This window comes from Sciurus vulgaris (genome assembly GCF_902686455.1).
Source record: "Sciurus vulgaris genome assembly, chromosome: 3".
NCBI lineage: Eukaryota > Metazoa > Chordata > Mammalia > Rodentia > Sciuridae > Sciurus > Sciurus vulgaris.
In genome coordinates, this window is record NC_136463.1 from 63,635,025 (window position 1) to 63,654,442 (window position 19,418).

At 49.3% G+C, this 19,418-nt stretch overlaps 2 protein-coding genes and 1 long non-coding RNA gene across 5 annotated transcripts in view; all 3 read left to right on the forward strand.

Moving 5' to 3' along the window:
• Positions 1-30: 30 nt before the first annotated feature.
• On the forward strand, positions 31-9,355 carry SCARF1 (scavenger receptor class F member 1). Its single transcript, XM_079131002.1, has 11 exons — positions 31-188; positions 520-581; positions 821-922; positions 1,842-2,364; positions 3,401-3,619; positions 3,995-4,123; positions 5,426-5,520; positions 5,924-6,044; positions 6,974-7,095; positions 7,175-7,321; positions 7,957-9,355. The coding sequence occupies exons 1-11, from the start codon at positions 88-90 to the stop codon at positions 8,898-8,900; spliced, it is 2,565 nt and encodes an 854-aa protein (XP_078987128.1). The 5' UTR covers positions 31-87; the 3' UTR covers positions 8,901-9,355.
• Positions 9,356-11,626: 2,271 nt separating this feature from the next.
• On the forward strand, positions 11,627-12,697 carry LOC306656128. The gene is made up of 2 exons (XR_013762417.1): positions 11,627-12,589; positions 12,637-12,697. It is a non-coding gene; the product is annotated as an uncharacterized lncRNA (long non-coding RNA).
• Positions 12,698-15,003: 2,306 nt separating this feature from the next.
• The window catches only part of SLC43A2 (solute carrier family 43 member 2), a 42,321-nt gene continuing 37,906 nt past the window's right edge, over positions 15,004-19,418 (forward strand). Inside the window, exons 1-2 of one of the 3 annotated variants that reach the window (XM_079130857.1) lie at positions 15,004-15,511; positions 16,380-16,576. In XM_079130857.1, coding sequence (XP_078986983.1) covers positions 16,417-16,576 — 160 coding nt within the window. In that variant the 5' untranslated portion in view covers positions 15,004-15,511; positions 16,380-16,416. Of the gene's footprint in view, positions 15,512-15,760; positions 16,195-16,379; positions 16,577-19,418 lie in introns of those variants that run through there. The other 2 variants (XM_079130858.1, XM_079130859.1) reach the window with 2 other exon arrangements.

Consider the following 19,418-nt stretch of genomic DNA (forward strand, 5'->3'; position numbering starts at 1 on the left):
TCAGGAAAAGCCTTGGGAGGAAGCAGGGAGGGGGTTGGGAGCTGCAGGAGCCAGATTAAACCAAGCCCTCCCACTTTACTGGCCGCCATGGGGCTGGGGCTGCTGTTCCAACTGTTGCTGCTCTGGACTCCAGGGACCCAGGGGTCTGAGTTGGACCCCAAAGGGCAGCACGTCTGCATGGGCAGCAGGTGGGTCTTGGGGAAGTCTGGTGGGGATGATGACTGGAGTTAGTGTTGAGGCATTTCTGGGAATGAGGATGTGAAGAAAGAAAGCCCGGCCCTGAAGGGAAGTGGATTTGAGGGACAACCTGCAAATAGTAGATAGTCAGGGCAGATGGTTGGAAGGCCAGGGAAGGAGATGGGAGGGGATAGGGACACTGGAACTGGGACACACATGGACTGTGACACCTGGGTTAGATCTCCCTGGTGATGCTGAGGCAGATTACCACACCTCAGTCGGAAGCAGTGATCCATCCTATGGGGCCACACTGCCACTACTTGAACCCTTTCTGCCCCACAGCCCCTCTGCTGAGCTGCAGTGCTGCCCAGGTTGGAGGCAGAAGGATCAAGAATGCACTATTCGTGAGTAACTAGGCTGGACCCCCAGCCAAAGGGACAGGAGGACATCACCCATTGACAACCCTTCCTACTCTCTTTCCTCTCCTGAGCCCTAGAACCAGGGTTCATCCTATGACCCCCCCCCCCAACCTTATGAAGGTGGCATTTGAGGGAGCACAGACCCTGAAGTGGGTGAAAGGGACAGGGGTGTCCCCTGGTTGTGTGTGACCCAGACCTTCAGAACTGGGTGGGGTGTTTTTCAGCTATCTGTGAGGGGCTGGATGCCTGCCAGAAAGACGAGATATGTGTGAAACCAGGTCTCTGCCGGTGCAAACCTGGATTCTTCGGGGCCCAGTGCAGCTCTCGTGAGTTTCAACTGCAGGAAGAAGTTACTGGGCAGAACTCGGTGCTGGGTGGGGAAGGGAGGAGCATGGCAGAACAGATAGAAATGTAACCTTAGAACAGCAGGGCCAGAATCCCCCCAAGTTTTTTGTTTGTTTGTTTTTGGTACCAAAGATTGAACCCAGGGGTGCTTAGCCACTGAGGCACATCCCCAGCCTTTTGTTTACATTTTATTTAGCGACAGGGTCTTGCTGAGTTGCTAGGACCTCACCAAGTTGCTGAGGCTGGCTTTGAACTTAATATCCTCCTGCCTCAGCCTCCCCATCCCCCCAAGTTTCACTGAGGAAACAGGCCCAGGGACAGAAGTGATGTACTCCTGGTAGATGCCCTGAGTCATCTGGTTTTTCCCTGCAGCCACAAAGCCCTGCCCCTTGGGATCTTCGCCTTGCTTTTAACTTCTCAGAAAAAGTGATCCCTGTTAACTGTGGCATTTAGTCTCCCCCACATAGACCTTATACATGAGTGGAGGACAGAAGACTCCAGGCTGGGCTCTCTTCCCACTCTGGAAGAAAGAGGGGGATAGAAAGGGGGTTGGTGGACCCATAGCCTGAAGGTGGGCCCCAGGAATTTCTGGGTGGGAAGCTCAGAGGGGCATGAATGAAGCACCACATATGTGTGACTCTGGGAACACCCACTTTCCACTCGGGATCTCTGAGTGTGTTCTAGAACTTGAAGTGGGAGGCTGGGCCAAGGCTGAGCATTTTTGTAATTCAGATTCTGGGGCAGGAAGTGAGCTGTGCCCCAGAAGGACAGGTTGCCAAATGTTCCAGGGTTTGTCCATGGCTCTTGGAGGATTGGCTGGACCCCTCTTCCTTGAGGAAGGGACAGGACAAGGATCTGTGCCTGGCCCTGAGCCGGTTTCCATCCCCTGCAACCCTGCAGGCTGCCCGGGCCAGTACTGGGGCCCAGACTGCCGTGAGACCTGCCTCTGTCACCCACATGGCCATTGCGACCCAGCCACGGGCAAGTGCCAGTGCCAAGCGGACCGCTGGGGCAGCCATTGCGAGTTCACGTGTGCCTGCAGCTCCCATGGCCACTGCGACCCTGAGACCGGAGTGTGCCACTGCAACCAGGGCTGGTGGTCATCCACGTGTCGCCGCCCGTGCCAGTGCAGTCCCACAGCACAATGTGACCAGTCCACCGGGGCCTGTCTGTGCCACCCAGGCTGGTGGGGCCGCCGCTGCAGCTTCCGCTGCTCCTGCAACGGCTCCCCATGCGAGCAGCTTTCTGGCCGCTGCATCTGCCGGCCAGGCTGGTGGGACTCCCAGTGCCAGCAGAAGTGTGAGTGTGTGCGCGGCCACTGCAGTGCCACCTCAGGCCAATGCTCTTGCCCTCCTGGCTTCCAGGGTGCACGCTGCGAGCTGCCCTGTGCTCCTGGCAGCTATGGGGTACAATGCAGTAAAAGGTGAGCCCCCTCCAGGGAGCACCCCTCCAGGGAGCACCCAGGTGGGGGAGCGAGGACGAAGGAGGAGGGAGGAAGAGAAAAAGGGCACCCAATCCAGTGGGAAGAGGCAGGCACACAGAGAAAGGGGCAAGACATGGAGTAGGAGGATCCAAAATATACAAGACAGGGATGAAAGAAGAAAACCCTGGATACCCCTGGGTCGAGCCCTGCCCACCCCTTTCATCCAATTAAAGGTATGTTACTAGCAAGCCATACTTAGAAAAAGAATCACGTGACAAAAGAAAGGTCAAGTCCGTTTAAGACTCAGTGGCTTTCAGATATTGACGACTCGAAAACAAATTACATCCCATCTCCCATCTGACACATGTAACACATGTATTATGCAACTGAAATAAAAGTTTAACTAGACAATGCATCCTTATCTTTACACGTACACTGTAGTGTTTTTCTTTTTCTACATGCTAGTCAGATCATTACACTGATTTTGTAAACTCCTCTCTTCCCCTTTGCTAATGGATCTGACCCAAGTCTATCATCCCAGATAATTAAGAATCTGGAGGGAGAAACTTTAAGTTACTGCTAAGCATCAATGAGAAATTTAGAAACAGTAAACCACTGGAGTAGCCTTATAGGCACACTTCACTGCATGCATTCTATATTTGATTTTTATATGTTTTCATGTTGTGGGATAGAAGATAAAGCACTGAGCCCTGACCTCATGGATGGCATGGTGTGGGAGGGAGAAAAGGGAAAGGAAGGGAAAGGAAAGCTGGGCAGGAGGCAATTGGAGGGTAGGGTGTAGCTCCTGGTGATACTGGGACCCAAGTAGAGGAGAAGTGGAGCCCTGTGAGGGCCCTCAGATCATCTGTCTGATCTCTTTATTGTGTAGCACAGAGAAACTGAGGTTTGAATCTGCCTGAGTCACCCAACTGGGACCTGGATGCTCTCTAGTGCACCTGAAGACATGAATGGGTGGTTTGGAGAGGCTGGCTCTCCATCTGCCCCCAGTGCTCCCATGAACCCTTTCTCTCACCAGCTGTGGCCAGTGTGAGCAGAATGCTCCATGCTCCCCAGACACAGGCAACTGTGAGTCCTGCGAGCCAGGCTGGGACGGAACCCAATGCCAGCAGTCCTGTTCACCAGGCACCTTTGGCAAGAACTGCAGCCAGCAGTGCCCTCGCTGCCGGCTTGGGGAGGCCTGTCAGCCACAGACAGGGCACTGTCAGCACTGTGACCCTGGCTGGCTGGGGACCAGGTGAGGAGACCACCCTACTGAGAGTGGGTTAGACTTTTCTGTAGGATCCTTATCTTCCCCCAACACACATTCAGCCCTTGGGGCTACCTCCTGGTAAGACTAAGGGACAAAGAAGACTTTTGAGGGGGTCCTGTGCTGGAAGCTCTTCTAACTTCCTTATCCTTCAGGGTTTCTGTCCCCTTTTCCATCCAGGAATCTGTGGTCTGTCACTGGTTTGGTTCTAGGTTCAAGGCCCTGTTGACACCTGAGCTTCACTGCCAAGGAGTGGCCAATTGGGTTTCTGAGTCCAGAAGCATGGGGAAGGTGGGTAGGGCCCCCACTATGGGGGCCAGACCTGCCCTACCCTCCCAATCCCCGAGTCTTGCCTCCCCTCAGGTGTGAAGATGCCTGCCCAATGGGCACCTTTGGGGAGGGCTGTGGCTCTACCTGCCCCACCTGTATTCAGGGAGCCTGCGATGCTGTGACAGGAGAATGTGTCTGCAGCGCTGGCTACTGGGGGACCAGGTGAGGACTGGGTCCTGGGTCAGGAGAGTACCAGGGGAGTTTCCTAAACTTTCTTTCCTGAGGCTTTCCACCTCTCAGATACCTATTCACCATCTTCATAACTAAGAAGTGAGGCCTCCTGTTGTGGGGTCGTATCATCCAAGGAAAGTTATAATACCAAATCTAAAAGGACTAAAAAAAGAAATAATATATTTTTTTTAAAAAAAAAAAGGAAAGAAAAATCAGCAACCCATTTTTTCCCCCAGCACATTAAGTCATGTGTGTGGGATAGTGGAGCAGCTGATAATTAGGGATTTTAATAGTGTGTGTTTTAGAGAGTGAAAAGGTTCACAGCTGACTAGTACTCAATGGAACCTGTTACTCAGGAGCTTGACCAATGGCAGGCAAGGTGTGATAGTGCATGAACTTAAGTTTTCTTTCTTTCTTTTTTTCTTTTTCTTTTCTTTTCTTTTTTTTTTTTTTTTTTTTTTTTTTTTTTTGTTACCAGGGATTAAACCCAGGGTCACTTAACCACTGAACCACATTCCCAGCCCTTTTAAAATTTTATTTAGAGACAAGGTCTCGTTGAATTGCTTAGGACCTAGCTAAGTTGATGAGGCTGGCTTTGAACTTGGTATACTCCTGCCTTCACCTCCCAAACTGCTGGGATTACAGACACATGCCACTATCCAGCTGATCTCAAGTTTTCAATCTGAGACCTTGGGGAAAAAATTAAAGAAAAATAATTTAAAAGAAAGAAGAAATAAAGAACTCACTCCCTAGTTGAATGGGACCTCACTTAGGGGCAGGCTCTAGACCCCACTGTCATTTCCCTAAGGTCTTCAGGTAGTAAACAGTGTCTCCAATCAGGTTCTCACTTATGGGACAGCTTGTAGTGTCAAATGGAAGAGACCTCATTTTACGGTGGAAGGGTCCAAGACTTGGAAAGTTAGGGTCAGGGCTGGGCTTGACTCATACCTCCATATCATGATGGCATCTCCCTGGATGCCACTGGCATCTTGCTTACTTCGCATTAGTTCTGCATGGCAGGGGATGAGGATAGTCAGAGGTAGACCCTGTCCAGGAGTGCTGCACATTGCTGTACATCTGCAAGTAGCTGGACAGCTTCAGGGCTGAGGGTTTCTCCTACTGCCAGAGTCACTTAGAACGTGACTCAGAATTCAGATTCTTGGGCATCGTCCAAGGGAAATCTGCTTGGCAGGGGGGTGGGTACAATGCTCAGAAATCTGCCTTCCCTTTCCCCCACGCACCTCCATTCCTTTTCACCCAGCCTTCAGCCTGCCCCTCCTTGTTACCCCACAGCTGCAACAGTTCCTGCCCATCTGGCTTCCATGGAAACAACTGCTCTATTCCCTGCCAATGTGCAGAGGGACTCTGCCACCCTGTCTCAGGGGCCTGTGAGTGGGGTAAAGTGGAGGGAGGGTGCAGGATGTTATGAACAGGGAATACCTCAGCCTTTCCATAAACTCCAGGAGCCCCACTTGCTAGCAAACCTGAGCCTGCTTCAGAGACATTCTCTGTATGTCTGGATGGATCTGTATGGATGCTCTGGGAACCCCTGAGAAATCAGGAAATGAGCGGTCAGGGCTGAACTCTGGAATGGCAAGAGAATCAGGATAAGAGCTTTTGGAATGGGCCCTGGACCATCAGGAGGGGACAGACCAGCAGAGGTTGACTGGAGAGGGTGAGGTACCCATAAATAGAAGACTCTGGGGGAAGTGGCAACTCCAAGCTAAACATGAGGCATCATGCATGGCAGACCAGAAGTTCCTGAGTGTTCGACCATCTCTTGCTCCCCAGGCCCTTACAGTAAGGATGCTGCCCTCATCGTTGGCCTCCTGGTGCCTCTGCTACTGCTTCTCCTGGGCATTGCCTGCTGTGCCTACTGTTGCTGGGCCACCCGTTTGGACCCCAAGGACAGGTGAACACTGGTCAATCCCATCAGGTTTCCTTTCCAGGGCGGGGAAGGGCTGCCCTTGTCAGTGCTTAGATCAGAGGTAGTGGAGATAGCTGGTGATTCAAAAGAGAATGCGGCTTTCTGAGAGACAGTGGGGAGGAAGGACTGGGCAGGTGGGGCTGCCACAGGGGAGTGTTGCTCACATGTAGCTCTGTTCTTCACAAAACCTCCTTAGGCCTCTTGACCTCTTGGAGACTCACAAAAGCATGGCACTTTGGAAAAGGAAATGTGGGTGCAGGAGGATTATCATCCTCAATTCTCAGAAGACACTGAGGCCATAGGTGATCCAGCTAGTCATGGCATGCACACAGTCCCTGACAGGCTTTCTGGACTCTGTCCAGTGCTCTCATGCATTAATCCATGAGCGTGGCCTGTGTGCTGTTGGGCATCCATAGATAAGCAGATCCTGTTGCCCTTGCCCCATGGCAGAGAACCTTGGGGTGGGGAAGAAGCACCTCCCGGGAAAATGAGGATATGTACAAAGGCCATCAGAGCAATGTTGACAAGTGGAGTAGTAATGACTGCTTGGGAGTAGAGGAAAGTAGGGACAAAGACAGGCTTACTGGAGATCATTTTGGAAAACCTCTGCCAGGTACAGTACTGTAGGGTCCTGAGAAAAACTCTGATAGAGATAAGATTGTTGTCCCCATTTTACAGATGAGGAAACTGAGAACCATGGAGTGAAGTGTGAGCCAGAGTGGTTACCCAAGTCTGTGTGACTTGAGAGCCATGCTTTTTTCTTTGATTCAGATCTTGGGCTTAGTAGTTAATGTCTTATTCTGTAGTTGATACAGAGCCATTGAAGTAAATGTAGCAACCATCACACCCTGCCAAGGTAACACAGGTCACTTCAGATCTTGTGCACTGACCACACTTCCTACTCCACTGCTTAGGCCAGTAAGGGATGGAGCTGCCTTGTCCAGGATGAAGCAGCAGGTCTGGGGGGCACTGACCAGCCTAGGCTCTACACTGTCCTGTGGTTCCCTCAGCAGCCACAAACTTCCCTGGGTGACAGGTAAGTGGGCACTGAGGATGGGGGACTGGGATGGGACAAAGATTCCCATCAGGCTCTGTGCTGACCTGATCTCTTACAGTCTCTCACCATGACCCAGAGGTCCCCTTCAACCACAGCTTCATCGAGCCGCCCTCTGCTGGCTGGGCCTCCGATGACTCCTTCTCTTCTGATCCTGAGTCTGGAGCAGAGGATGAAGTTCCTGCCTACTGTGTGCCACCCCAAGAAGGTAGCCCCCAATAAGCCCCTGAGCAGCTCTTCCTGAAGCAAACATATAAACATGTATCTACTTCCCATTCTATGATAGTTATTGATCCTGGCTCTGGTGACACAGAAAAGAACAAAATAGATTGTTCTCAGCAAGCCTGTAGTCTGGTAGGCAGCCACCAAGACACATCAGACGTTTATAGGACAGAGTGATAAGTGCTTTGATGGGGGATATATTAGGGGAGGCTCATAATCTAGCCACGTCTGGGGTGACTGGGATCAGGGAACACGTCCATGTTGGTGATGGTTGTGTTGTCTAACAGGGGTTAGCTGGAATTAGTCAAGTGAAAGTTACCAAGGGGGTGGTGTTTCAAGTAAAGGGAATAATGTTTGTGATGGTCCCGGCGGAGATGGATGTGGCTCTGTGGCATTGCAAGAGTTTCAGCTTGATTAGTGTGGGAGTGGTCCAAAGCCTGAAGGGTGGCAGGAGAAGAATGAAGTAGTGGTGTCTGCTGAATTGGCCCCTTCCCACCTCTCTGCATCCTCCCTCCTTTCCTCGGCCCATTTTTGAGGCCTCCCAGAAGATGCTGAGCTGCAGGCAGGATGAATTGGGGTGGCCAGCCCAATTATAGCAAGCCCTTCTGTCTGTTCTGCCAGGGATGGTCCCGGTAACCCAAGCAGAGTCAGCAGAGGCCAGCCTGGCTGGAGGCCCCTTCCCTCCCCCAGAGGATACCTCCACTCCATTTGCTATTCCACGAACCTCCAGCCTAGCACGGGCCAAGCGGCCATCAGTCTCCTTTGCTGAAGGCACCAAGTTTACGTCCCAGAGTTGCCGAAGCTCGGGGGAACTCTCCAGCCCATTCCGAAAACCCAAAAGGCTCTCCAGGGGCGCCCAGCCAGGTCCTGAGGACCAGGAAGCCAAGGAAGCCACGACTCTGGAGCAAGCAAACACAGATGAGGCCCCTCCTGCTGCTGCCAGCCCCAGAGATTCTGCCATTGACAACCAGTACTACCTTGAAGACCAAACAGTGGTTGAGCGTGTGGAAGCCATTGACAATGGTGTCCAGGAGAGTTCAGGTCCTGTAGCCACAATCTACATGCTGGCAGGGACGCCCCAGAGATCTGAGGGTCCTTTCTGGTCTATCATCCGCCGTTTTGGTAATTTCCGGAAAGGTCAGGCAGAAGCCAAGGTCAAGACTGCCATCCCTAAGCCTCCACGCAGAGCCCTGGGTCAGAACAAGGGTAGCCCTGGGTTGGCCTCTAGTTCTGTCAGTCAGAGCCCTGGTGCTATTGCTAAGCCACCACGCCGGGCCCGAGGTCAGAACAAGGGCAGCCCTGGGCTGTTCTCTGGCTCTGCCAGTCAGAACCCTGGCTCAGCTCCCAATGCCAAGCTCATTGGTACCATGGAGTCTATAGGAGCTGGATCAGAGGAAGCATCCAGGGGCCTGGGGGATGACATTGAGAGTTCAGGGAGGGTCCAGGAGCCAGTCTTTGGGAACAGCCCCCAAGAACAGGATCTCCAAAAGCAGGCAGAAGAGGAAAGGCTGGAGGAACCCCTATATGAGAATGTTGTACTCATGTCTGGGCCACGAGAGCCCTAAGGACCCTGAATTTGGGGAGCTGAAAGAGTGTGGTTGGGGCGGCAGGGCAGGGAGAGGGCACCAGAACTGTCCATGGATCAGATTATACTTTGTGATGGGAAATGATCCCAGAGCCAGAACAGACTTCTAGAGCCTCTGTCCTGGAGAAGGCCAGGGTTAGAGGCCAGTTGGCTCTGGGCCCTGGCAGTACTGGAAGCCTGGGCAGAGACCCTGCAGGATGGGGTCAGGAAGTGGGAAGAGATGGCTACAGGGACTTTTTCTCTGTTATTCTGAATTCTGCCCCAAAGGACTATTATTTCCTTCATTTGTAAAACATTGTTCTGAAATCAGAAACAAACTAAATATTTGATGATGAAAGATAGACTAAACAAATATTTCTTAAGAAAATCATGTGTACCATATTTAATATGAGAGAATGTGCTATGCTAAATATGTAAAAAGCAATTTAAAAATTAGGGTATACTGTAGAGTTTTTTGTTTTTTGTTTTTCTTTGTGTGTGTGTGCTTGGGTTGGAACACAGGGCCTCACTCATGCTAAACATGAGTATCACTGAGTACTCTCTGAGTTACATTCTCAACTCCCGTTTCTTTATTTTTTGAGGCACCAGGGATTGAACCAGGGTTTCATGCATGCAAGGCAAGCACTTTGCCACTGAGTTATATCTCCATGCTTTTTTATTTTTTATTTTGGGACAAGGTCTTGCTGGGAGCAGTGGCACATACCTGTAATCCCGGCAGCTCAGGAGCCTGAGGCAGAAAGAGAATTCAAAGCCCATCTCAGCAAAAGCAAGGCACTAAGCAACTCTGTGAGACCCTGCCTCTAAGTAAAATACAAATAGGGCTGGGGATGTGGCTCAGTGGTAGAGTGTCCCTGAGTTCAATCCCCGGTACAACCCCCCACACACACACACAAAAAAAGGGTCTTGCAAAGTTGCTGAGGTTGATCTTGAATTTACAATCCTCCTGCTTCAGCCTCCTGAGAAGCTAGGATTACAGGAGTATGTCAACAAGCAGACTGACCCATTGTTTTCTTTTTATAAAGTTTATTTATTTTTGTCTCCAGATAGATTTTTAGAATTCTCCCTTTTTGTGTATTTAGTGACTGTTTTACGAAATTTGTTTGTTTTGGTGGTAGTAGGGATTGAACCCAGGGGTACTTTACCACTGAACTACATCCCCAACCCTTTTTATTTTGAGACAGGTCTGAGTTTCTGAGGCCGGCCTTGAACTTGGGATCCTCCTGCCTCAGTTATCTGAGTTGCTGGGATTGCAGGCATGTGCCACCCCACCCAGATATGAACTATTTTTTTTTTAAAGGATATATGTGCATAAGAGTAAAGATTGTGCACACCTGTAATCCCAGCATCTCAGAGGCTGAGGCATGAGGATCAGAGTTCAAAGCCAGCCTCAGCAACTTGGCAAGGCTCTAAGCAACTCAGTGAGACCTAGACTCTAAATAAAATATAAAAAGGGTTGGGGATGTGGTTCAGTGGGTAAGTGCCTTTGGGTTCAATCCCTGGTACAAAAACAAAGAGTAAAAGATTTGAACTTGGTATGGCGATGCATATCTGTAATCCTAGTGACATGAGAGGCTGAGGCAGAAGGAAACCAAGTTCAAGGCTAGCCTTGGCAATTTGGCAAGAACCTAAGCAACTTATCAAGACTCTGTTTCAACATAAAAAATAAAAAGGGCTGCATCAGATTAAATTATATATTCCTCTGGGAGATGACATTATGGTTGATATTCATTTTCTCCTTAAACTTTTGTATAATTTGCCAATTTTCTCCAGTAAGTATTTTTTTCTATTAGATTGAATTTTTTTAAAAAATTATGAAAGGTGGAGCTGTCGTGACTCAGTGGTACAATGCTCACCTAGCACATGTAAGGCACTGGGTTCAATCCTCAGCACCACATAAAAAAAATAAATAGTTATTAAAGAAATTATGAAAGGTAATTTTGTTCCTTCTTAAAAAATAAAAAAATGCTAGCTGGGGCAGTGACAGGTGCTTGTAGTCCTGCAAGTTTGAGACCATCCTAGGCAATAAAATGAGACCTCATTTTAAAATTAAAAATAAATAAAAGCTATAAAATAACAAACATGTATGAAGTAAAATGCAGATTTCCCTTTTCCCCCAGAAGCAGTCTGGGGACAAGAGAGAGATCAGACTTATTTTTCACTGAGTGCTTGTTGGTTTTGCTTGAATTCTTGGCTCACATGTTATATAACCTAGTCAGAAAAGAAGTGGGGAGGGCTGAGGCTGTACCGCAGTGGCAGAGTGCTTGCCTAGCATGAGTGAGGCACTGGGTTTGATCCTTAGTGCCACATAAACAAACAAACAAATAAAGTGATGAAAAGAAGAAGGGAAGAGGTGTCCCTTTCTATTACAGTGTGCAGAGAATCTTACAGATGAGACACTCTTTCAGGTTTTTTTGTACACATGTAAATATATGTTTTAAAAACAAAAGAACATACTAAGCATACTATTTTGCAACTTGCTCTTTCTGTTGACAGGGGCACTGAACATGGGCCCTTGTAAGTAGTAAGCACGTGCTCTATCATTGAGCTACACTCCGAGCCCTGCAATTTACTTTTACACTGAGCAATATATTCCGAATAACTTTCATTGTCAGTAACTATAAAACTACCTCCTTTCATAAAAAACGACCATGTGGGATTCCATCATGTGGAAATATCACAGGTTAAAAAAAAAAAAAAAATCACAGGTTATCATAAACCATCTCCCCTGCCATTGGACAGTTGAGTTGCTTCTAATTGATAAAATAAAATATATCTGTATTTCTAATTGCACTTGTATACATTTTTTTGTAGAATAGATTTATAGGAGGGAGCTGTTGAGTTATAGGGTAAGAAAATTAGAAGTTTCTGTACTTATTCCAGCTTGTCCTCCAAAAAAGTTGTATGGATTTGTACTCTCACAAATTAAAGGGATAAGCATGGTCAGCTGTTGTGGCACAGACCTGTAATCCCAGCTACTTGGGAGGCAGAGGCAGAGACAGGAGGATTCCAAGTTGGAGGTCAGCCTTAGCAACTCAGTAACACCCTGTCTCAAAATAAAATTAAAAACAGTGTTTGGCCTAACGATATAGAAGTCCCTGGGTTCAATCCCTAGTGACACACACAAACCCCGCCCCCACGCACACACAGAGGCGTCCATTTCCCTGTAATTCTGATTAGGTTGAAAATGGAAACTCATTATTTTAGCACAAATAGAATAAACTAATACATGTTAAAGTTCTTAAAGTCCTTATACAAATTTTAAAAAAACAAAACTTTTTAACCATCAAAAACTGGTATGTCAGGCTAGGGTCATAACTCAGTGGTAGAGTGCTTGCCTAGCATGCGTGAGGCACTGGGTTTGTTTCTCAGCACCACATATAAAAAAATAAGGTAAAATAAAGATCCATTGACAACCAAAAAATATTTTTTAAAAAATGGTATGTCTGCATTTGGGGGTATGATTCAGTGATAAGAGTGCTTGCTTAGCATATACGAGGCTTTGAGTTTGATCCCTAGCACTGGAAGAAAAAAAATCTCATTGCAATTTGAATTTCTTTGATCATTCTAAGGTTGAGGTCTCTTCAGACCTTTAATTGCTATTTGTATTTTTCCTATAGATAATCTGATTATGTTCGAGTCTGAATTGAATTGTTCATGCTTTTCTGATTGGTTTGTAAGTGCCTTTTATGTATTAAGAATATTAATTCTTTGCTCAGTTTGTGATAGGCTTTTTTTTTTTTTTTTTTTTCAGTGCTGGGTAGCAAACCCAGGACTTTGCACATTCTAGGCAAGCCCCCTACCACTGAGCTGCACTCCCAATGGTTTTCTTTCTTTTATGATTTGCCAACAGTACTGGTGTTGTGTCATTAGTACTCCTGACAAAAAAACAAAACAAAGATTTCACTCAGACCTGGGCTCAAGTCCCAGCTTCAACAATTCACTTTGTGGCTCTGGAAAAGTTGCTTAAATTCTCTGGTTTTTCTTCTGAAAAATGAAGATAATGCCCATCTCCTAGTGTGTTTGTGGGGACTAAATGAAACAAATTATTATAAAGTATGTAGTAAATGTTTAGCTCTCAATAAAAGGTAATTATTATTGGCCCTACCATCATTTCCCCATCTTTGGATCTGGTGTCACAGAATCTGAACTTTTCAGCATTTTTTAAAAAAAAATATATCTTTTAAATTATAGATGGACACAACATGTTTATTCTTCTTCTTCTTCTTCTTCTTCTTTTTTTTTTTTTTTAATGTGGTGCTGAGGATTGAACCCAGCACCTCACACATGTGAGTCAAGCACTCTACCAGTGAGTCCCAGCCTCAGCCCCTTTTCAGCATTTTTCCTTCCACAAACCCATATTGTGTGTTTGCTTTGTGCTTACTTCAGTATTAGGAGCTGGTTATAGAGAGTTGAATAATACATATTACTGCCCCAAAGTGTTTATAGTCTATGGGAAAAGTGGAATACAATGATGAATAATTATAAAATACCACAGCAATGGACAAAGATAGCAAAAGGGTATTACAGAGTGGTGAGGGAAGGCCTCCCAGAGGAGGTGCTGTTCAAGAAGGGGCTACAGTGAAGGCTAGAGGTGGAGTGAGAATAGTAGTATAAGAACTACAAGCAATTTGACAGTGACTGGAGGTCCAACAGCCCCAAACAAGAAAAAGATGGGTTGGTGGAGAGGAGCCCATGTGTGTCAAATTGAACTTGAACTTTTATTTTGCAAAACAAATGTTAAGATTCAGAAAAATTTTAGCAGAGGTCCTATTTGCATTTCTCACAGTTCACTGTATGGGGTGGGGTATGGATTTGAGAGGTTGAGATTGGGGCTGGATGAATGAAGTATGCTAGGGACACAAATGGGCTATACTGGTGTGGTCATAGCAAGCACCTAACATATTTGTTGAAAGGATGGTTCACCATATCTACGTATATGAGAGAGAACGGGGATGGCACAGTTTTGAGGGAGAAAGTGAATAATAATATTACTTTAGTGGTGCTCGGGATTAAACCCAGGGCCTCCTGTACACTAGGCAAGTGCTCTACCACTGAGACGCATCCCCAACCACGGAAAGTGAATTAAAAGATATATTTGAGGCCTGGAGAGGGTCCTCAGGCAGTTGGCTCAAGGAAGAGGAGTGAAGGACTGGAGATTTGTCAGGTGCGGTTGAAACCTTGAGTGAGAAGCAACAGGGTGAGTAACCCAATAGGTAACCCAGGATCCTCCTGGCACAAAACAACAGCAACAGCACTGTGATGGGGAGAGGATGTCCTTGTAGGGAGGCCAGCGGCAGTTCACTGCAGCAGAGGGCGCACTGGGACTGGAGGAAGTGGAGCAGGAGGCTGCTGGGGCTCCACAGTACTGGGGTGTTGAGCCAGCTCCCGGAGTACAAGAACTCTGGGGGAGACAGGGTCTTCCAAGGTCAGGCTAGTGCCTCTGGCCAGGAAGATGCTGCCGAGCAGCTGAACCTTTAGAATCCAGCAGTTCCTCGGGGAAGGTTCGGTTCTTCTGCTCCGGGAGGCCGAAGCATTCTCGATCCCTGGCGACCCTGTGCGTTCTCTGAGGCCGCACTTACACTAGCAGCTTCGCCTTGCCCAGGGCATCACTGCTGAGAGGAACCTTACCCGAAAGAGGCATTCCGGAACTGGGAAGGGTAGGGAGCATCAAAATGACAGGTCTGGGTTAGGCCCCCTAGGGGATCGAGGAGAGCGGGAATTCGAATGGAAGGTCCAGAGTCTGAACGGAGGACCAGAGGAGACAACGTCCTTAACAGTGGACAGATGAGACTAAACTCCTGCTTTAAGACACTCAAGAGATATCTATTATGGACCCGGCAGATGGCACCTAGGAAAGGGGAAGAAGCCGGTGAATAGGAGAGCAGGGAAGAGGAGTCCGAAGTCCCGAGACCCACAGACTGCACCTGGATGGAGACCACTCAGGGCAGGAGAGCGAGGAACCAGAACACAAAGCCTGAGAATGTCGGGACGGCAGCGCTGCGTGGGGAGGCGGCGGAGGCGACCGAGGCGGCAAAGGCGGGGAGGCGGGCAGGGAGGCGGGCAGGGGGGCGAGCTTCGCGAGTCAAACGACCTGCGCGAAGTCAGAGCATCCGGGCGTGATGCCTAAGGGCGCAGGGGAGCTGGAGACTACCTAGAGGACCAGAAGGCAGAGTGCGAGAGTCGAGCTGACTGCCATGCAGCTGGGGAAGTCCGACGAGCGCGGGAACGCCTAGCCAGGGACCCAGCCTAGGGTCAGGGCTCCGGGTGGGGCTCCGGAGAGGTGATGGAGCAATCTCCCGGGGGTTCCCGGCCTGGCGGCGACTCCAGCTCAACACAGCTGAGCCAAGACAAGGCCCACAGCTGCCCCCGACCCCCCCAACTCTCTTGTTTGTCTTCAAGTCCGGCCGGAACCGGCTTCTGCTTGCCGGGGGGCGGGCGGGTGGATGCTGATTGGTCAACGCCTGTTTCCAGCCCCCACTCAGCCAATCAGCAGGCAGCAGTGTTTTCATCTTAGGGTCGGAATAAAAGGGCTGGAATAAAAGAAGGCAGAAAAGGCGCCGGGCGGGCCCGATACACATCAGTAGGAGCCGGGTGAGCTGAACCCCAGGGATCGGGGTCCCAGGCCAGGGAGTGGGGGCCAGGAGCTGCACAAGAAAGGGCTTAGAAAATGTGTAAATATGAGAGGAAGGAAACTGGATACAGGAGCCGCCAGGGAATAGATGACAAATACGAGAGGGAGCTAGGGATGGAGGGACCGGGGTATGCTTCTATGGAAACGGGCTGATTGCCGAGGTAACAGTCAGGATGAGGGCTCTTCGGCTAGCTCGCGCCGCCGGTTTGAACCGGCTTCGCCTCTCCCATGCGGGGTTCGCGTGGCCGCAGCGCCTAGCGACCTAGACAGTGACCAATGGAGCGGCAGTTCCTGTGCGGTCAGGCCAATGAGCGCTCCGTGGGCGGGCCGTTCCGGGGCTCGGTGCGCTGATCTTGTGGTTGAAAGAAACTGAACTGGGGAAGGGTCTTGAGTGCGGGCGGGCGGGAGCTTGTCAGGGTCCCTGGGAGTGGCAGCGCTCAGGTATGCCCCTTCCCAGGTGGCCATACCTCAAGCTTCCTCCCCTTCCGGCCCTCAGGCTAGCTATGTCAGTCCTAATGGGGGTTAGGACTAATTCCACGTCCTTGAGCATGAGTTAGTTCATTCCTGCCTCCATGCCTCAGTTTACCTCGGAGTGAGCTGAGGAAGAAGTCTTTCTGTCTGGCCAGAGTAGCCGAGGGCAGTGGTACGAGCCTGCCGCGGGTTCGGGGGTGGCCCAGGTCCGGGACAGGGCTGGGGCTCGCTTCCTTCGCCGCGGGCGCCTACTGCCAGGGCCGCGGAGAAGTGACCATCTCCGCGCCCTGGGACAGCGGTCGGGGGCAGCCGTACGGGCTGGGCAGGGCCGGCGCTGACGCCGAGGTCTGTGCGCAGGTGGCTACAGAGCCGGGCCGCCGCGCAGCGCCGCACCATGGCGCCCACCCTGGCCACTGCCCATCGGCGCCGCTGGTGGATGGCCTGCACCGCCGTGTTGGAAAACCTCCTCTTCTCGGCAGTCCTCCTGGGCTGGGGCTCGCTGCTCATCATGCTCAAGTCGGAGGGCTTCTACTCCTATCTATGTACTGAACCAGGTGAGAAGGACGCCTTGGGCTGGGGACGGTTCCTGGAGTGGGGCTTTGGGAGCGGGCGGATGGTAGTGAAGACCTGACTAGCAATGCCCCCTCGCGCTCAGCGCCTCTGGGATATCAAAAAGCCCATTTGATCCTAACCTAGCTCTGCTGGGTACGTACGTATCATTATCGTTTTCTCCGTTTTGTGGATGAATAAACTGAGACTCAGACCAATCTTATTTGCCTATGCCAGAGATTGCGATAAACCCCAAACTCTCACATCCAGGAATTCATTCTACCAGCTAGGAACATTGCTGGACTTCTGTCCTCTTAGTGCCTGGAACATTGCTGGCCTTGCAGTAAACATGTTGCTCCCTGGTTGTGAGAAAGAGGAACTCCTGATTTAGGGGCTGGGGTGCAGCGAGAGAGAGGAAGTGGCTTCTCCTCCACCCCAAGGAGGTTTCATCTAGAATCTAGATTTTTTTTTTTTTTTTTTTTTTTCCAGTCAGGCCATTATGGAATCTTCTAAGGGCTTGCCGGATACAATTTCTTGTCTATTTTTGCTGCTTTATGATTCTCCAAAGGCCACTTCCTCCCACGGGCTATGAGAACATCTTAGTGGCCTTCCAACCCCATGGGGAGGAAGAGGAAGGGGGACATTTATAGAAATGATGCTAGGTTTGCTAGCTTCTCTTTGCCCCACCATTGGTGTTGCAGAAGGCAGGCTGAGGATGCTTACATTACATGGAATCTTTTCCCTGCCCCCACCTCTAAGGTCACACCTTCTCACTCTAATTGCTATAGGTCAGTAGGTTCAACCCAACAGTACAGCCAAAGCAGCTCCCAATTTTTGCCTTCCTTCTTAGGCAGCCTTGATAGGAAACACTTCCCTCTACCTTCTTCCTGCTCCCAACAGTGACTGCATAATAGTTGAACTCACATAATGTCTCTCTCCAGTACTCTTTTGATGATGAAGATAGCCCAGATTCATGCACCAGGATTGCCACTAGCGCGTCTTTTGTTTCTAGACTTCTTAGTAGAAAGAGAAAGATTTGGACTAGCCTGCACTGCCTGTAACCCTGTGTTGAATCCTCCCTGTTTCCCTTCTCTGATCTGTTTAGAATATTCCTGAGTGTCTTGAGTGTCCATGGAGAATTAGCAGGAGAGGTTAAGGGCAAGAAAAAGGGAGGGTATGCAGAGGCTGCCTGGAAGAGGGCAGAAAGTATATCATTTATAACCAACCTTTAGCCTTTAGCCACTCAAAAAATATTTCCTAATAGCCTAAGAGTTCTTGGCAGGCCTTTTCCCACATCAGCAAGAAATCTTGGGAGATGGGAGAGTCAGACCTTGTTCTCTGAACAAGCTTTCTGTTTTGCCCTAGAGATGTAAGGAGATTAATGACTCTTCTGGAAGGAACAGGTTGGACTGTTTGGCTCTTCCTCTCTTTGAGGGTACACAGAGGGTTTAAAACACACACACAAATTATCATCCCTTGACAAAGCTTTTAGTATCTCATCCAGACCAGAGACTGTTGCAGTCAGATTTTTCACCCCACTATGGTGTGGGGAAGGTCAGATTCTAGGGTTTTTTCCACAGATTGTTCACTGGTTTATTTTATGATATTGGCAGCATAGGGCTGGTCACTTCATTCCTCCTGCAACCTTGGCTGCTTCTTTCCTTTCAGTGGGAGGAGTCCCAAAGATTGTGCCAACACAGTGCTGACTTGGTATTTAAGCCCTTGAGAGACTTGACAGGTCATTCCTACAAACCAAAGTGAAGGTGAAGGGTCAGGATCGTGGGTTGAACATCAACTTCTTATCCTGTTTCTTTGCTCCTGCATCAGATTTTGGTTTTTCTGATTATCTGGCAAACCCGCTGACCTAGCATCCTCCTGGGGGAAGCCTGCTGATTCCTCACAACTTATCTCCCTGGCCTCCTTGCTCCTTCAGTCTTGGAGTCCCTGTGACCTTTCAGAGTCAGAAACCCTTGTGCTTCGCTTGACTGGGAGTGCCTGACAAAGTTAAGGTTAAGGTTTCCACTCAGGCCTAACATTTTCAAACTCGGTGGATGGCTGAATTGTGGAGAAGGCCATTTACTGAATTTATTGAATTAGACTTTTGAAGAGTTGACCAGTATACAGCCGATTGAGATGCAAATTTCTCAGCTTTTTTGTTACTTTCACGACTGATCTGGAGTTTGTTCTCTAAAGAAAATTTGCCTGAACCTGTTGAAAGGTTCCTGGAACCCCTAGTTGGGACTCCAGCCAGAATCTGGCTGTAGACATGGTGTTGGGTTCCAGCTTGGTGAGGTGGGAGAAGGAAAGACACAGAGCATTTCTCATTTGTCCCTCAACTTGTTTTGTCTTGCCCACCAGATCAGAAGTGACAGGGATGGGGTGGGGGAGCTGGGGCTAGGAAGTGGATGAACTTGGCCTAATATCCATCAGGTGTTGGCAGCTGGATACCTCCCTAGAACCCCTGGTGAGGGCAGAAGACTATTTGAGTTCCCAGCCTGGGAAGAGTGGGGCTTTCCCAGGGTTGTGTTCTTTTAGTCTCTAGGTGGACACTCTAACCACATACATTTGACTTCTTTTTTTGTTTTTTCTGTTCATCAGTGACCCACTTTAACAGGTTCAACTCAGTGGAATGGAGCTATCTATGGATGTTCGGTCTCCTTTTTCATCAACCGCACATTAGTAAACATTTATTGAGGTGCTTTACTGGGGGCACAAAGTGAGCAACTCATGGCAACCAGACTTCATGAAGCATAGGGTGCTGGGAGTGGAACCAGCGATGGGGATCTGGTTGTGATTGGGTGGGAAGCCTCTCTGTTGTTAAAGAGGAAATCTGAAGGGTGAGGAGAG